The 16,635-nt window shown below is 51.5% G+C and overlaps 4 protein-coding genes across 4 annotated transcripts; 1 reads left to right on the top strand and 3 right to left on the bottom strand.

Annotated features, from left to right (window-relative positions):
* Window positions 1–363: 363 nt before the first annotated feature.
* On the bottom strand, window positions 364–2,499 carry LOC1271177 (ubiquitin-like-conjugating enzyme ATG3). Its single transcript, XM_309926.5, has 5 exons — window positions 2,107–2,499; window positions 1,890–2,025; window positions 1,454–1,797; window positions 1,084–1,373; window positions 364–999 (listed from the first exon to the last, which is right to left on the bottom strand). Exons 1-5 carry the CDS (start codon window positions 2,176–2,178, stop codon window positions 837–839), a joined length of 1,005 nt encoding a protein of 334 aa, XP_309926.3. The 5' UTR covers window positions 2,179–2,499; the 3' UTR covers window positions 364–836.
* A 1,472-nt stretch (window positions 2,500–3,971) lies between these two features.
* On the bottom strand, window positions 3,972–12,132 carry LOC133393239 (uncharacterized). Its single transcript, XM_061657133.1, has 5 exons — window positions 11,785–12,132; window positions 11,600–11,721; window positions 5,278–11,532; window positions 4,681–5,205; window positions 3,972–4,600 (listed from the first exon to the last, which is right to left on the bottom strand). Exons 1-5 carry the CDS (start codon window positions 11,809–11,811, stop codon window positions 4,279–4,281), a joined length of 7,251 nt encoding a protein of 2,416 aa, XP_061513117.1. The 5' UTR covers window positions 11,812–12,132; the 3' UTR covers window positions 3,972–4,278.
* Window positions 12,133–12,362: 230 nt separating this feature from the next.
* On the top strand, window positions 12,363–13,207 carry LOC1271180 (uncharacterized). Its single transcript, XM_309929.4, has one exon. It carries the CDS (start codon window positions 12,539–12,541, stop codon window positions 13,118–13,120), a length of 582 nt encoding a protein of 193 aa, XP_309929.3. The 5' UTR covers window positions 12,363–12,538; the 3' UTR covers window positions 13,121–13,207.
* Window positions 13,208–13,252: 45 nt separating this feature from the next.
* LOC1271181 (eukaryotic translation initiation factor 3 subunit K) lies at window positions 13,253–14,247 on the bottom strand. Its single transcript, XM_309930.4, has 2 exons — window positions 14,053–14,247; window positions 13,253–13,942 (listed from the first exon to the last, which is right to left on the bottom strand). Exons 1-2 carry the CDS (start codon window positions 14,121–14,123, stop codon window positions 13,348–13,350), a joined length of 666 nt encoding a protein of 221 aa, XP_309930.2. The 5' UTR covers window positions 14,124–14,247; the 3' UTR covers window positions 13,253–13,347.
* Between the last annotated feature and the right edge of the window lie 2,388 nt (window positions 14,248–16,635).

Genomic DNA, 16,635 nt, shown 5'->3' with positions numbered 1-16,635 from the left:
CTCGAGAGAATAAAAATTTACAGTAATTCCCACAAATAAAGACATCCCGCAGTTGCTCCGCTCAGCACAACACATCGATGCGTTTTATGTGATTGTTTTTGAAAACTGAAGATATCCGCCTTTAAGCGATATCTGCACTCTGACACTGAGATTGGTAAACTTAAGAGTCACGAGAAATTCCAAATAAAGATAGTGAGATCACTTATTGTGTTCTATTTTAAAGTGGAAAGCAACATGGAAAGGATGCAGAACAATGCACTTAATAATTGGAGCGTAACCCAACCTTACAAGATGACCTACAAGATGCTCTAAATTTTAAAAACTACTTTCTCAATCACTTTAAACAACGTCTAGAGCCTCCCGTTAAGCTGCTCATCGCCTCTATACACATTTTTATATATATCACGCCTGCATCATGTTAAACCATCTTAGTCTTTACTTTGAAAGCTCCACACAACACCAGGTGCACTGGGTAGTGCATTTGTGGAGTATTTAAATATCATTTGGGTGTTTCATTTGGGGAGGACTCAACTATAAAAAAAGTACAATACGCCACAACTAAACACACAGGCAACTGAAAAGTTGAAACATGGCGCAAATTGACGAACTGAAAAAACATGGAGTAAAACAAAAAAAAGGAAATTTAAACACAAAAGGTACACGACGCCTTCCAGTAAGCCTTCTGAGAGCCGTTTAACATCATCACGCACAGAGCAATTTTTTTTGCTGTTTTTAAGCGACCACTAATCGTAGGCTAGGCTTTGTGTCTGTTTGTTGCTGCTCCACGGGGTCTGGGGCGTCCGGCTCGGCGGTAGCACCACATTCCCCATCCCGCCTTATTTGTGGTTGGTAATGTTAAAGTTTTGCGTAAAATCGTACTCGATCGTCGGTATGACGGTTTGGACGAACTTCAGAAAGATGATGAGATACATGTGCACGCCCAGCTCGCCGCCCCCTTCCTCCACCGTTTGGATGATTTTCTTCATAATGTCCGCGTGTCTACAATAAAAAAAGGCGAGACAGTAACATCAAATGTTAAAACCAATGGGTATATAGACACACTAAAAGGAAATGTACACTCACTTGCACGGATGCACCGACGCCATGTTGGGTCCGGGCAGATGCGGATGCGTTTCCATGGTGACCGTTTTCTTCGCATGATCCTGGCTGACGTCATCGTACATCTGCTCCACGCTTAGCAGCTTGCGGTTTTCATCGTACCCGATCACCCACAGCCGGGGCGTTTGGTAGTATTTGTCGTAGGTGATGTGCAGATCGTAGGTCCTGGTGCGTACGACCGAGTCGCCCTCCGTCTCGGACGCAGCGACCGTCGGTTTCGGCTTCTCGTTCGGTGCCGGAAGAAGTGCATTTGACTACAAAAAAAAAATAGAAAAGGTTACACACAAAAATATTTGGTAAAAAAAATGAAACATCCCTTCCCGCAAATTCTTACCGGATCGACCATTTCCAGCAAACCGCTCTCCTCGAACTCATCCATATCGATCGCCGCACCGTCCTCGTCATCATCCTGCCCTCCATCACCATCTCCGTCCTCCAGGTTGCGCGGATCATCCATATCGGCCGCCGGTTCGTCCTCGATCCGCGAACTGTCCAGCTTCATCTCGCACACCTTATCCTCCAGCCCGGAGCTGCCCGCCTCGTCCGGATTGTAGTGGTGCGTCTCAACCCACCCACCGTCCGGATCGTTCTCCTCTACCAGATTTTCCTCCCCGACGAACTCGATCTGTTTGCAGCGCCGTCGGCACGGTACGTTGCGCGTAATCAGAAACTGTTTATCTGCGAGATAATGTTTAAGCACCGCCCAAAGCGAAAGATAGAACGTAAATAAAAGGCACAAAAACAGCCCAGCAACGACGAAACACAATTACCCTTCGGCAGATAAGGCTTGATTTTGCTCTCATCGCCCACCGCCCAGGACCAGGTCGGACAGTGGTGGGTCAGATGGTCCCCGGCGGCAATGAACTCTTCCGGCGTAAGCACACCCGTCTCGCGAAACTTGGACTCCTGTGGTACGTGGAGACGTTGAGGGAGAGAACAAAGAGAATTAGAAACCAAGCCCATGGACGCGCGCCTTAAAACAAATACCTTCAGGACGGGCGTTAAATATTCGGCCACACCGAGCGCCGTGCCCTTGACGGAATTCAGGACATTCTGCATCCTCGTCGCGCGACTTCGATCGATCGAGAGTGGAGTATCACAAAGGAAAATGAGTAAACAGACCGTGCTGTCGTCTCACCGTAGGACAAGCGAGAACCAGAACCAGCTAGCCAGGCACCTCACCAGCGGGGTACAAGCAAAAGGTCTCGGTCTGCACGGTGTTGTTTGCACGGAGTTTTATTCACGTTTCAAAATGTCTATTGCTTTTTTGTCTTTAAAAACCTTCGTGCGCTCTCGATTGTTTCCTACCACTTGCTTTCTCTTCTTGTGTTGTGTGTGCGTTCGTCACAAACGTCAAAATCCGTACCACGATGAGACGTCAAAACAGAAGGCGAAGCGCGTGACGTTTGCAGCCGTTGGGAGCTGTGCTTATCATTGTTTGGTTGTTGTTTGAAATTCAAAATTTACACCCCATTTACATCGTTGTAATGTGATTTTGTATTTCAGTTTTATTCTTTTATATTCATTTATCATGGCGGAGTGGTCATACTGAAGTTCAACTTTACGATCAACGCGTGAAAACAAAATGGGTTTGGAGACAGTTGCAGGACAAACCCAGAACCAGGATACATCATGAACGGGTTAATTCCAGAACTTAAACATATCTGTAACAAGACCAGGCACCAAGAAACAATAGTTTTTGGGGCGATTACTACTTACTCGTCCGGCGCTACAACCGCTAAATTACAACGGCCTAATGACGGACACCTCCACGCCATCTTGCACCTCAATTTGGGCCTACCACGCTTCTTCTGGCCTTTGGAACGGCCTAAAAAGACTTTATTGAGACTAGGTCGTCCGTTTCTAGGCGTACAACATGGCCAGCCAACCGGAGCCTGGCGAGTTTGATACGCTGTACGACAGTAAGGTCGCCGTATATCTCGTATAGCTCGTCATTATAGCGGCTCCTTCATTGTCCTTCCACACTTCCAAGAATCCTGCAGAACATCTTCCTCTCGAACGCGGTTAAAATGGTTTCGTCAGATTTGGACAGTGTCCATATCTCAGAGGCGTATGTGAGTACCAGTACTATATAGGTGCTCCGTCACGACAGGTTCTTTGAGGTGAACTGATTTCTCAGGCTGCAGAATGACCGGTTGGCTGCCAGCATCCTTGCGCACAACTCAGCTACCGTGCTGCTGTCGTTGCTGACCTTTGACCCGAGATAGGTGAATTCTGGGACGACTTCAAAAGTACGTTCACCTATCTGTACGTCAAGCCTACGTAAGTTTGGATTTGTTGTTAATAGGGCCGCTGATGTTGCCACCACCAGTTTGGCCTCGTTTATCTGCACTCCGAGGTCCCCTGCCGTCTGCTCGATACCTTGGTAGGCTTCTGCTACATAGGAGAGTCGCAGACCAATCATCTCTATATCATCAGCGTATGCCAAGATCTGGGTTGACTTACAGAAGATTCTGCTATCTTCTCCAAGATCTGCCGCTTGGTGAATATTTGATCAGTTGTTGATTTTTCAGGTCGATTCTGAAGGATCAGGGAGAATATTTTGTAGGCGGCATTCAACACCGTAATACCCCTGTAGTTGTTGCAGTCCAACCTTGTTTCACGTCTTGTATATGGGGTAGATGATGCCGAGATTCCAATCACAAGGCATCGAGATTCGCTATACTACACCTCAGTAACAATTTGATGAATCTCGTTTTCTAATCTTTTTTGGTGTAATACTACCTCAAATAACTGTGAAATAATAGCCATCAACTAAGTTTTGGTGGGAATTGAAGCCACGATCTAACGTATTTCTCATCACTTTACACTAAACAAAAAAGAACATCCTGTCACTCGAACACTGTTATAACATTGTATTTGACAACTTCTCTCAAACACTCCCATCAAGAGAAGACAATTCTGGTGTACCCTAAAATATGGCCGAAAACAACACGTACGCGACCGACCACACTGTAGCTAAATAGTGGATAATTTAGTTTAGTAAAATTATACGTCCAAAACGCTTTAAACCGAAACACTACACTATATCTGTTTGCTCTACGCTCTAAATTGCAGTCCGATACAAGATTCTATCCACGACGATCCTTCCGAACTTTAAACAAAAAGAGGGACTACACCATCGTCAGTGCGCTACTGCTATGATTCGTACTGCTTCGTTACGTTCCACAGCAAACACTCGAGAAACATGAGGCCCGCCTTGTGATCCGTCCCGACGAACACACCTTTCGGGAGGTTCCAGCCGGACGAGGTGGATGAGGATGCCGCGCCGTGCTGCGGCTGGGCGTGACCAGCGGGCAACAGTTTGTGCGGCAGGTCGGCCATCGGCCAGCGGAAGCTAACGCTCGGCGCACCGATGCATCCAATCCAGTTGAAGTGCACCAGCAGCACGTTCGCTTCGATTTGACCGTCGTCCCCGGTGCGATGGAAGCACTTCTTCAGACAGAACCGCTCCATTTGTCTGTGAAGAGAAGTGTAGAAACATAGGATCAATGGATTGGATTTACAAAAGCAAACACAGAATGGAATGGCAACACTTACGCATCGTAGTGCAGCACCGCATCGTTGTTGCGCATGATCGTCAACAGCCGGTTAACGACCTCGAAGACACGCTCCAGCTGCTCGTTAAACCGGTGCCACAGACCCATCAGATCGCCCACCGTCCGATAGGTGGAGCGAAGCGTCTGCTCGGTCGTCTCTTCGACCAGCCGCATAAACTCGATGTGCGCCAGCAGCAGCTTCGGCGAGTGGACGTACTCCTGCTGACATTCGCGCACCTGTATCCGCTCGAGGCGCCAGTTCTCCTGAATGCCCGCAGTTTGGAGGGTGGCAGCAGCGGCTTTACCGCGCGGTGGCTGCAGCTGAACGCACAGGACGAAGCTGCGCAGGGTCCGGTGCCGGAACTGCAGCACGCCGGCATCCTCCTCCGAACAGTCCAGCGTCCAGCGGGTGTCGCTGTCGGTGGCTAGTTTGTTCGCGATCAGCTGCGTGATGCGGGGCACGGCCGGCAAGGAAGCACCAGTCGGTGGCCCGTCATCTACTGCGTACAACTGCTCGGCAAGGAAGCTAGAAGAAAATTTACGAAAAAAGACAAATTATTACAAAAATCCTTCCAAAATCCATTCCGCTCTCTCGCACCTTCTTAAATTGTCCGCCAACAACGCAATGCTTGGCGTCTCCGGGTAGTGGCCGCTAGGGATCGCAGTCCGGCTCCTCCTCCTCGACATATCCTCCTCGCACAGCTCATCATCCCCCTTCACGAACAGAAACCGCTCGTCGAACTGGCCACGCTGCAGCTGCCAGTCAAGCTCCTCGATTTGCTCCGCAAACGATTTCGGCCGCTCCTCATCCTCAGCCGCCGGCGAACCCGCACTCGCCGCCACACGTTTCCTGATCGCCGCCAGCTGCGTGCACCACCGGTTCCACACCAGATCGGACGCTTCCTGGCGCCGCTTCACCTCCCGCTGCAACGGGCAGATGCATTCCGTCGGCATGCCGCAGCACGGATGCTCCACGACCGGGCGCTGCTGCCGTATCTGGAACATGATCTCGCTCGCGATCGTCGATTCGAGCAGTTCGCCCTCCGGACCCCCTCCATTCGGTAGCAGCATATGCTCCAGCAGCATCCCCGTTTGCGCTTTTCGCGCCGCAAGCGGCACCTTCGGCGGTGTTACGATGAGCGAATCCTCATCACTAACGGAAATACATTCCGCAACGAGATCGTCCTCGTGCTGCTGCTGCTCCCCGTTCGGCGGTGTTGGCGTTTCGGTGCCGCCCTCCCAAGAGTCCAGATTTTCGAGCGTTAGGTTCGCAAAATCCTTGTAATACGACAGTTCCGCGATCCTGCTCAACCGCGGGCACGATGACACGGACGTTGGTGGTGCGGTAGAAGAAGCTTCCGGTTCCGGTTGCGTTTCTTCCGCCATCGAAGCACACGCTATGTCCGATTCGTCGTCCAGCAAGTTTTCCTCCTCCAGCACGAACACGGACGGATCGTGTATGAGCGTCTGGGAGGCGCGAGCGGCGCAGTTATCGATTGCTACCGACTGTCGCTCCTCCTTCACGTACACTTGCTCGATTTCCGATACCGATTCCGGTGCTGCTGCTTTCTCTGTGAGCATTTGACTAGCAACGGTGCAGGACGTGCGGGCCCGTTTCTTGATCGGTCCGTTCGGCGTTTGATTGCTAGCGGCGGTGGTCAGCGTTTGGCGCACGTGCGTCATCTGCAGCGGATCGCAATCGTCACCAGCAGGCGACGGCCGCCGCTCAACGATCGGCGAACAGAGCACCTGCGAGTGTAGCCGCTTGCTGCTAGTGATCGAGGGCACAGACATCGACACCTTCCCACCGGCGTCGTATGCGTTCGTTTGCTCCAGCTGATCCACATCGACAAACTTCATCGTCAGGTGGCGGGTGGACCGGGTCAGCGAAAGTGGATCCACCGGCTGATCCTCCACCGGCTCATCCTCGGCATCGTAAAACTCATCGTCACTCGCGCCGTTCGGTCGCGTCGGTACAAAGGCGAGCGTCTGTAAGCCTACAGGTTCATCGTCCTCCTGTTCGCTGCCCTGCACGACCGGCGCCTGCTGACTTGCCGCACGACAGATAACGGACACCGAGTTGCTGTGCTCTTGGAAGGATGCCGGCGGCAAGGGTTCGGTAATTTCGCGCATACTCATCATGGCCGTTATGTTGCCAATGCACGGCAGCTCCGGCCGCATCGTCGAGGTGGACATGGAGATGTCGCTCAGCTCGTGTGCGCTCGCAATGTCCGTTTTTCTGGCCATCACGTGCGACATGTGTTTGCGGTGGTACAGGTCCGTCTGTTCTGGGGCGTTCGGTTTCGCAAACTCCGGACAGTCGTCGACGATTGGCGGCTGAACGAAGGCTCGTCTCGGCAGCAGGGAGGCAGACCGTGGCACATAGTCTTCGGTCGTTTCGCGGGGAAGCATCGAGAGGGCGAAGGAGGGTTGTTGTTCCTCCTTCCGTTTAATCTCTTCCTTCTCTTCCTTGCTGTCCTGCTCGTCCTCCACGTCCATATCCTGAGGAATTAGAATGGTTTGGCGTGGTTTTCGACGCTGTTTTTGTTCCACCGCAGGGACTGTTTCGGCTTTCGGTGTTGCTGTTGCAACTGTTTGTGGAACTATTTCACCTTTCCCACCGTGCGGTGGAGTTTCTTCCATTGCTCCGGCATGGTAAATCGTTCGCCGATCGGTGGCAGCTACCGGTCTGGTCATAATGGGTGGAGTCTCCCTGCCGACCAGCGTCAAATCCATGCTGGCAGCTTGATGGATCGTCTGTCGATTGCGCTTACCGTCCGCTACAAGGTTGTTCTGCCTCGACACCACCGCGGCCGTTAGTTCCATCGTTTCTTCCGCCGGTGCGTGAGAGGACGGACGGTACAGCTCGCTCGTCGGAATTGGCTGCGCTGGACACAGGTACGGCGAGGATGCTTCGATGCTGCCGCCCAGCCGGGCAAACGACTGCCGCGTGTACCTTACATTACGTTCCACGCGGATGTTCTCCGGTACGATCGTTTCGTCCATACAGTCGTTGCTCTTGCGCTGCATTCCACCGCGTTCCTGCCCATCCAGCGACGGTTTCTGCGCCTGCCGCAATCTTAAATGGTTCATCGGTACCGTTTCCTCAACCATCGTTGCAGCATCATAGATCGAAAGACGGTTGTTGTTCGTACGCCCTTTCGGTTGCTCTTCCAGCGGCGTTGGCAGTTGGTGCTTCGCACTCGTCCGATCATCCTCCATCACCGCTGGTGCGCTGAAGAAGATTGTACCACGAGCGGTACCACCAGCGGAAGGTTCACACGACAGTCTCGGATCGGTTTCGTCACTGTCCAGCACGGAAATGCCCTCCATATCGATCGCTGCTGCTGCACTCTGTCTCGCGATACTTTGCAGATTGGACCTGCGCCAGCCAAATGACGATTTACCGCCAGCCCTTTGCGCCAACTGTGTACTGTCCATTGCTTCGGCGTGGTACGTCGATTGCCGTGGAGCGTCGTTCGGTTTAACTTCGGCAGCGGGTGACATCAGCATTTTCTCCTGCCCACCAATGTGTGTTTCATCCATTGCTTCCGCGTGGTAGCTGGACGCTCTCGAACGCGTCGGTTGCACCTCTTCCTGCTGCTCGTACGCTTTCGACAGCCGGGTACAATTGAACAGACTCTCCGGGAAGTGTTCGGTGCGCTGTGGCGCGACCGAACTACCGTGCCCGGTGTCGTGCGACATTTCGTAACGCTCCAGAAACGTGTTGTAGTTAGTAACATCATGCTGAAGCTGCTGCTGCTGCTCGCTGTCCAAATTTGATTGGCATGCCGCCACGTGCGTCACATCCATCGGTTCCTTCTGGTAGGTGCTTGGTCGCAATTTATTCTGCAATTCCGATTGAACGTGGCTTTCCGGGTCAGTTAGATCCATCCGAAAACTGTTGCCGTCGGTTGGCTCGAGGGACGGCACCATGATGCTCTGCGGCACGGTGTGAGAAAATTCAACGGGTGGGTTGTCTTCGCAAATGTTGGTAGCGTTCATATCTTCCTGCTCGTAGATGGAGAGTCGTGTTTTCGGCAGGAGCTTCAGTTCCGTTGCTAAGACGGACTCTTTATCCTCTTCCACTTGCAAGCCTTGCACGATCGTCTCGCGATCGGGTTTGGCGGCATCACAATCGAGCTTTGTAACGTCCATATCTTCGCGCTCGTAGGTAGAGTGTCTCGGTTTCACTCGTACCGGTTCCTCTGTGCGCTGCATTATGCCCTCCATATCCTCCCGCGCGTGTGTGGTCAGTCGTGGAATTCGTGACTGCTGTCGAACAGTGTCTGCCTTTCTTTCTTCACCGTGGGGCTGAGAATAACGTTCGTAAGGTTGCACGTTCTCTTCCACAACACTTTCATCCATTACTACCGCCTCCTCCGCGTCGTGGTGTGTTGTAAATCGTTCTTCCACCTTCTCCTCCTGGTGTGCGTTTTCGTTCGTTTCCTCCACCAAAGTAAGCTCCATTCCTTCCGCATTAAAGTTGCTCTTCCGCGCCTTGGTGGACGGCACGCGATCGCTTTCCTTCTCCCGAATCGCATCAGCCGAATCATCCTCTTCCATCGCGTGCAGCACGTGCGTCGTCAATCGTTGTTGCCGCGGGACCCTCGCACCCCCATCTTCGAGCGCCATATTTTCCACCTGCATCAGCGTTGGCCGATCGCGCACAATCTGCACCGAAGACGATTCTTCGCACAGCTGCGACTGGAAGGTTGTGGCGCGTGCAAACTGCACACCGACCGCGTTGCGCCTGTTGATCGCCTGTATCGACAGCTCGTCCACGTTGCGCCCGTAAACGATGCACGAAATGGAAGCGTCTGCGCCCGACCTCCCGTTCGGTGTGGCACACACGTCCAGCACCATGTCGTCGTTGGGCGTGATCGTTTTACGGGTAAGCTTGCTGCTCGACCGAGGTACAATTGCCGTGTCGTTCTCCTCCGCCCTCATGCCGTCCAGCGGGTAAACGGTGCGCCGATAGTTTGCCAGCGCTGTCTGCGGCGAGTGGGGCGAGCAGTCGGACTCATCGATCACAACCGCACTGTGGACAGTGCCCCGTTTCATTCGCTCAACCGTCGACGGGTGCTTGGGTGGTGCCGGTTCTTCCACTATCGGTTGCGGGTCGTAGAGCGTGGGACGACCGGCGTGGGTGTGTGTGCTGCCAGTTAGCTCCATCTTCTCATCGCAGACTATCGTTGCTCGATCGGCTGCTTTCTCCTCCTCCACCCGATCAATAACAATATCGTTTGAGTGGAAAACGGTTGCCCGATAGGCTTGCTTTGGTGACTCCTCCATGCCAACGGTCCTTCGGGAGAGGGTCGGCGCAAAAGAAGATTTGCTGGCATGCCCGCTGGCGGTTGAGATATCCATAGATACAAGAGATTTCGTTCCAATCGCAACACTTGCTTCTTCCTCATCGACCACCGTTTTCTGGCGGCTCAACATCATCCTGGGCGTGTGCTTTATCGAGCGACTACGATCGTACCCATCGGCAGCATCCGATTTGGCAGGCTCGCTCTGCTTGGTGGCGCTTTCCAGCAAGCTGGCGGGTAGCGTGGGGCGTAAAATCCGTGGCTTGGTAACAACCGGCATCTCCGGTGAGCTTGGTCCCAGCTTCAGACTTAACGAGGACAGTCCAAAATCGATCATTAACCCGTTGCCGTTTGCTTCCCCCGTAGAAGAAGAAGATTTGTCCACATCCGGTTGCTGCGTTAACCGATCCTGCTGCTTCGTTCGATCCTCTGGTTGCTTTGGTTCGGCTAGGATGGAAATATTTTCCAGCGACAAGCTCGCCCGCTGCGCGTGACCTTCCACCGGCGAAGAGATGTCGGCCGATTTGGTCTCCTCCCACACCCCGTCCTGTCTGCCGTTCGGTGGCGTTCGTACTGCTGCTTCCGGTGACTCGTCCTCTTCCTCCGCCGGGCGTTGCTGGGAGGGCAAAAACGAGGGCCGGGCACGGGCGAGCGCGTTCGAGGGCAGCGTCGTGGTCGACTCGTCCAGCTCCATGTTGGTGGCTTTCTGGATCGATTCGTTCGAGCAGGACTGCAGCACCTGCGTCATGGCGTTCGTGAGCGCAATCGTCGTGTCCACGTCGGAGCTAACGTTCGCCAGCAGCTCACCGCTCGCGCGCGTTTGCCCCAGCAGCCCCTGGTACAGGGCGTGCGGATGGGAGTTCCACGTTTCGGACGCGCAGTACGACGAGGTCCCGCGCAGTGTCGTTTGGTCCGCACCCTTGCCAAATGATGACCCCCCGGTGCGCCAGGCTGGTTGGATCGGTGTTTTCTGCTCATCCGGCTGGACGGTGGACCGTTTCGCTCCACCCGGTGGCACGTCGTTAATTTCCACAAACATGGCCTGCTTCGGGAAGGTGTAGATCATCTTGCGGGGGGATTTGGTGGGGGACGGATTCACGCCCGGCTTGATCGGGCTAATGTCCATCGCCTGCACCTCACCCTCATCGACCGACAGACCGTTCAGCTTTAGCTTAACCTTGCTGGTGGTGGGAGGCTGCTGCTGGGGCACAGGGAACGGTTCCACCAGCAGCCGCTCCGTGGTGTTGAGGCTTTGGGAAAATACGGCCGACGTGTCGCTGCGCAGCTTTCGCCGCTCGTCATCGGCCAGCGTGATCGACAGGTCCCAGCTCGTGTTGGTGGTGTTGATCGTACCGCCCCGCAACGAGTCGTCCACCGAGGGGAGCTGATTTGTGGATCGGTTTTCCTTGTTCTGCTCGTCGCGGCAGGTACTGTTGTTGCCTAGTGTAGCGTCCTCGAGTCCACTGGAAGGTGTGGCATCGGTGGACACCTCGTACGAATTGCCCCAGATCGTATCCACATCTTCACCGACAATAAATTCCCTTGAAAAAAATAAAAGTAAATTAGGCCACCACAATTATTCGATTACACTGCTTTTCGACCGCTTACTTGACTGATTTTTTACGGTTAAATTCTATTTTTCTAAGGCTTTTGTAACCGGTGGCGGATGACGAAGCTTTCGGATCATTACGCCCCACGGAATCGGGCACGGAGTGCTGTTTCTTCAGGATCTGCAACACAAACATTTTATGTTTATTATTTCCCCTCTTGATTTCACCGATTTTCACACTTACGGACGATCGCTTCCCTTTCGAGCTCATGCTGTGCTTGCGGTTCCTTTGCAGGGCTGGGCTGGTACCGTCAACAACGATATCAACAGACGCCAAGTTGGGCGAGCGTCATCAAAGCAAGGAAGCCTGGGAAACCCCCAACCGAAACTTGTTTTACGATATTAATTTGAAGACTTTCACACAGGAATGCTTTGTCTGTTCACAGTTTACAGCCGCTGCTGTGCCGCGAAATAGTTTTATTCGTATTATTTACACTGAAACAAGCTAAAAATTGCGTCCCCTTGGTTGTTGGGATGGCGCAGCAAACAACAAACGCGCTGTGGAAATCCGTTGCGGTGTTTGACAGTTGCAGTTTGCTTTGAATTTCAACCGGTTCGAAACGGTTGCATTTCGTTCGTTTGACAGCGGACGCATAACACAAATGTGTTTTCAAAATGTTTTTATCGCTCAAATTCATTGTTTCAATAGAAAATATATTCATTTATCTTATAAATTTTTTTTACATCCTGAAAATAGTTAATTTTGAGTAATTTTATTGAAAATAAATTAAATTCGGTCGAATCTTCCCGAACCGGTAGCGAAACAATCCTTCGTTAAAATCGAACTGGCAGCACTGTACCGCTGTTACGTCACAGCTGTCACAACACACGAACCAGCCGTGTTGCCGCATGCTGTGTGGTGAGAAAAATTGGGCAAGCAAGGTTTTGTTACTTCCCGTCTCGCAGATTCCACAATCCCGCCACAACCGAACGCCAAAATGATTGCCCTAAGGACGGTGTGCCAGCTAGCCCGCGTCGGTCCGTTCACGCGCCCCATCACGACCGGCGTCGTGCGACAGGCGGAAGCCGCGGCTGCTTCGGCCGGAGGATCATCGGCAAAGCTCACGATACCGGTGCCGGAGGGAACGGACAAGCCGGCCGATCCGAAGCTCGCGGCCATCGTCGACAGCATCGCCACGCTGAACCTGCTGGAGGTGTCCGAGCTGAGTGCGCTGCTGAAGCGCAAGCTGAACCTGCCCGACACCGCCATGATGCCGGCCGGGTTCGGTGCGTTCGCGGGCGGCCCGGCACCGGGGGCGGCGGCAGCGGCCGACGAGGAGGAAGCCGCCCCGAAGGTGGTGAAGACGACGTTCAAGGTGAAGCTGGTCAAGTTCGACGAGAAGCAGAAGGTGGCCCTGATCAAGGAGGTGAAGAACCTGCTCGAGGGCATGAATCTGGTGCAGGCGAAGAAGTTCGTCGAGAGTGCGCCGACCGTCGTGAAGGAGGACATACCGAAGGAGGAGGCGGAAAAGCTAAAGGAAGCGTTCACGAAGGTGGGAGCGGTAATCGAGATTGAGTAGTGGAGGGAAGGGGGCAACAATCGCGCTTTTATTTAGCATTTAAGCTGTTTAGTTGAAGTAGGATTAAATAAACGAACACAATCTACCAACGGAATGGTTTCTTTTCAAAATGTTGGACAAGAGTTTCACCTGTTGTACGTGTAGAAGTGTGGTACCACCGTGTTTGTAATTTATTTCTCATTCACCCGAGAGCTGGCTTACACATTCGCCCATCTTCCCATCAACGCTTACAGGCAGTTGGCCATCAGCGGTGCCAGATTGTCGAACTCGATCTTCTCGGTAATGTGCTTCGTCTTGATGTTGTCCTCCTGGGTGGCGATCGTGACCAGTCCGCCCTCCTCCTTCCAGCCGTACCGCTTCAGCCAGGACAGCAGCACCTTCTCCTCCACGTTGCCCAGCAGCTGCATCAGGTAGCCGCGCTCGATCGTCTGGAAGGTGATGCCGACGACGTGACATACGAACTTGCGGATCGAATCGTGGAAGCCGCTGATCTTCTGATAGTTCTCCGGGTGCTTGGCGAGCCGCGACCAGAACAGCGAAAAGTCACACTTTTCCAGTATGTCCGCCAGGTAGATGATTTCCTTCACCGTTTCGTCGTTCATCTGGGCGGGCAGCAGCAAACACTTGCACAGCACGAAGTCGGTGTGCGGGAAGTTGGTGAGCGCCTTCAGCAGGATGATGTACGTAATGTCCAGGTTGAGCAGGTGCGGATTGAACTGGTACAGCTTCAGGCAGGCCAGGTTAGCCTCGAGATCGTACTGGTTTTCCCGGGCCTGCTCCTCGACGTACGCTTCGATCACTTTCAGATGTTCCGGGTTGTATCTGCAATGGCACGCGGGCGAGGAGGGGAGGGCAGAAAGGGTAAAGCAACGTAAACAACTTGGGCACAGTGCTAGGTTAGGGTTCGCGGAGCGTTTTCGCCCAGCACCTACCGTTCGATGCTTTTCAGCATTTCCTGGATCGGCATCACCTTGCCGTCCTCCATTTTCACGTAATGCACCATGTTTGCGGCTGGAGTTGATGCGTTTTTTGCTGGAAAATAGCTGACGAATAGTTTTGCCACAACCGGACGGCGAGTGAAACACAACGCGAGAGGCTGACGTTTCCGTTTGACAGGTCGAGTTGACGAAGCGGCGGATGAACGAAGACCATTTTTTTAACGAAACAATGTCAAAACACATACCCAGGGGACAAAATTTGAACGAACTTAAATGAGCGGTTTTAAAATAAAAAAGCTATTTTCAAGGGGTCTTTATACATGGTTTCACACTTGATGCCAAGATTGCGGGTTACTCAAGAGCCACAAATCCACTAAAGGACCACAAAACGGGTTCTAAACGACTCAAGCTCTCAATCTAAATGGAATATGTGAAATACTTCGTTTGGTAGACGGTGAACGACTGAAGCTTTCTAAAAATAGCAAAAAGCTGGTGGCGCCATCTGTTGGTGGGATACACAGCCAGTGGAGCTTCCGCGCTGTGAGAGCTTTTTCCTTCCCTATATGGTTTCGCATTGAAGTTATGCATCGCTAGAACTAGAACGACGATACGATTGCTTTTTGCTATTTTCAAAAATGCATGAGACGTTTGCCGTCTGCTAAACGAAGTATTTCTATATTCCATTTAGATTGAGAGCTTGAGTCGTTTATAACCCGTTTAGTGGTCGTTTAGTGGATTTGTGGCACTTGGAAATACATTACCAGAAAAGGATAGCAAATGTAAGTCTCGCACGCTTAGTGTGTGCGACAGTGTACGTGATGCACTGTCGTCCTCCTGGACGTTGACCGGTGGCATCGCAACTGCCACGGCACAAGTCCAAGGGGGTCGGCACGGCTGCTCCCCAACACGCACAGATGAGATAATTCTGGATCTAAGGAAAAAGAAGGAGTAAACATAAACATATACCATGTTCGATGAAAATGTCTTACAGATAATACAGAAACTTCGAATTCAAAGCTGTTCCCAAGCCGTATGCGCTAATCTACCAAAAGTACTTACTGAAATAACTTTCCGATCCCATTTCTTGTTTATCCGCAGATATAATGCTACATTCAACGCACACATAATTTAGAACACATCCAGGATAATAACAGCTTAGCAAGTGAAATTTGATTGGCCGCATAAAATAATAAATAAACAGGAAGCAAACATGAACAGATTGAGTGGATTCGGCTTTCTAAATCCTTCGGTTATTCCTAATGCAGTGTGGCAACCTAATTCCAGTCAATCAGTAAGCTTCCACCAGCGCAGCTACAATGCTGATTGATCCATTTGATACTGATAAGCTAGCCGGATGTAAATCTAATTAGCATTTATGGATAGTAAGCTACCGTGTTCCGGCGTAAAGTGGGTGTTCATGATGTGGTGTGCAAATAATTATTCGCTTTATTTACAAACCAACATGGATGCGTGGTGCATACGGGGGAGAAACATACAACAAGTACAACCCAAACCTAACTCATGATTGGACAGGCTAATAGGTCAAAATGATTGATTTTCACGGAGGGGGCGGTTCGTCCGATAGAACCTAATTCGTACAGATGCGTCGACAATAATTAGGTACAAAACTTTACTAAATATTGCCTTAATCTGTATCGTTTCAGCTTAATCATGATGCCTAATCCGAGACGAACAATCAGAAAACAATTTACATCATCCACGATGCTACGATAATCCACGTCCGAATGAGTTTTCTTCACGTATGTAGAACGGTTGCTTCTGTACTCACATCCCATCAAGTTATGTACTCCAGCTTTTTTTTAAAGGTTGTTAATGAACTTGTGCATGATTTTCCATACATTGCTTCAATTCCAACACCGACAGTCTGCCCCAAGGAAGGCAGCAATTTCGCAAACACTCATACACGTTTTTGGACGCTCCGATCCGGAGAGCTTATGCGTAAAACTTTTAATCCCGTACTCTAATGCAGCCCCCTGGCCAGCCGGAGCGCTTACCGGTAATGGGGGTGGGAAGAGCGCTCGATGTTGTAACGATACTATGGTATAGCAATATATGTATCGAAGCCGTAAAGTGATACCCTGGTAAGTCAGCTTGATATGCAACAGAGCTTGGGTGTGTACATTGAACACTGACGGTGGTAAAGCTTTCAAGCTAATGTCCTACGGGGTGAACATGCAGAAGACAGTGGGCTTGTGGGGACAACTTATCGGTAAAGGCAGACATGCACCTCCGGATGGAGCGCTGGTTTCGGTGTTTATCGACTTGGGTGCTCTAAAAACTTTTGTTTTACAGTATCACCACCACCATGATCATCATCATCTTCGTCGTCAGTGTTGGATATTGTTGTCTTCGCTCATAAAAAGGTTGGATGCCACCGGTGTATTTAGCTTAATACGTACATTTTTCATCGGTTTCAATGCTCTCAGGAAGTTAGATGTTTTTTTTTCTGCGTTAGAGAGCTAAACACATCTCGATATCAGGAAGTTTAGGAAAACTGTAAGGCTATGTTGGGGTATGCGAACTGGTGAGTGCTTCGATTCCGTGTTTAGAATAAAT

This window comes from Anopheles gambiae, chromosome 3 (genome assembly GCF_943734735.2).
Source record: "Anopheles gambiae chromosome 3, idAnoGambNW_F1_1, whole genome shotgun sequence".
Taxonomy (NCBI): Eukaryota; Metazoa; Arthropoda; class Insecta; order Diptera; family Culicidae; genus Anopheles; species Anopheles gambiae.
This window is presented reverse-complemented; position numbering and strand designations above follow the sequence as displayed.

Excerpts from the sequence above, each read along its gene's own strand:
- LOC1271180 (XM_309929.4), top strand. The coding sequence starts at position 12,539 with ATGATTGCCCTAAGGACGGTGTGCCAGCTAGCCCGCGTCGGTCCGTTC.
- LOC1271177 (XM_309926.5), bottom strand. The coding sequence starts at position 2,178 with ATGCAGAATGTCCTGAATTCCGTCAAGGGCACGGCGCTCGGTGTGGCC. Across the intron at positions 1,374-1,453 it reads TGCTGGAAATGGTCGATCCG|TCAAATGCACTTCTTCCGGC; the intron begins GTAAGAATTTGC and ends TTTTTTTTGTAG. Across the intron at positions 1,000-1,083 it reads GCGTCGGTGCATCCGTGCAA|ACACGCGGACATTATGAAGA; the intron begins GTGAGTGTACAT and ends TTTTTATTGTAG.
- LOC133393239 (XM_061657133.1), bottom strand. The coding sequence starts at position 11,811 with ATGAGCTCGAAAGGGAAGCGATCGTCC. Across the intron at positions 11,722-11,784 it reads CGAAAGGGAAGCGATCGTCC|ATCCTGAAGAAACAGCACTC; the intron begins GTAAGTGTGAAA and ends TTTGTGTTGCAG. Across the intron at positions 5,206-5,277 it reads TTGGCGGACAATTTAAGAAG|CTTCCTTGCCGAGCAGTTGT; the intron begins GTGCGAGAGAGC and ends ATTTTCTTCTAG.
- LOC1271181 (XM_309930.4), bottom strand. The coding sequence starts at position 14,123 with ATGGTGCATTACGTGAAAATGGAGGACGGCAAGGTGATGCCGATCCAG. Across the intron at positions 13,943-14,052 it reads ATGCTGAAAAGCATCGAACG|ATACAACCCGGAACATCTGA; the intron begins GTAGGTGCTGGG and ends GTGCCATTGCAG.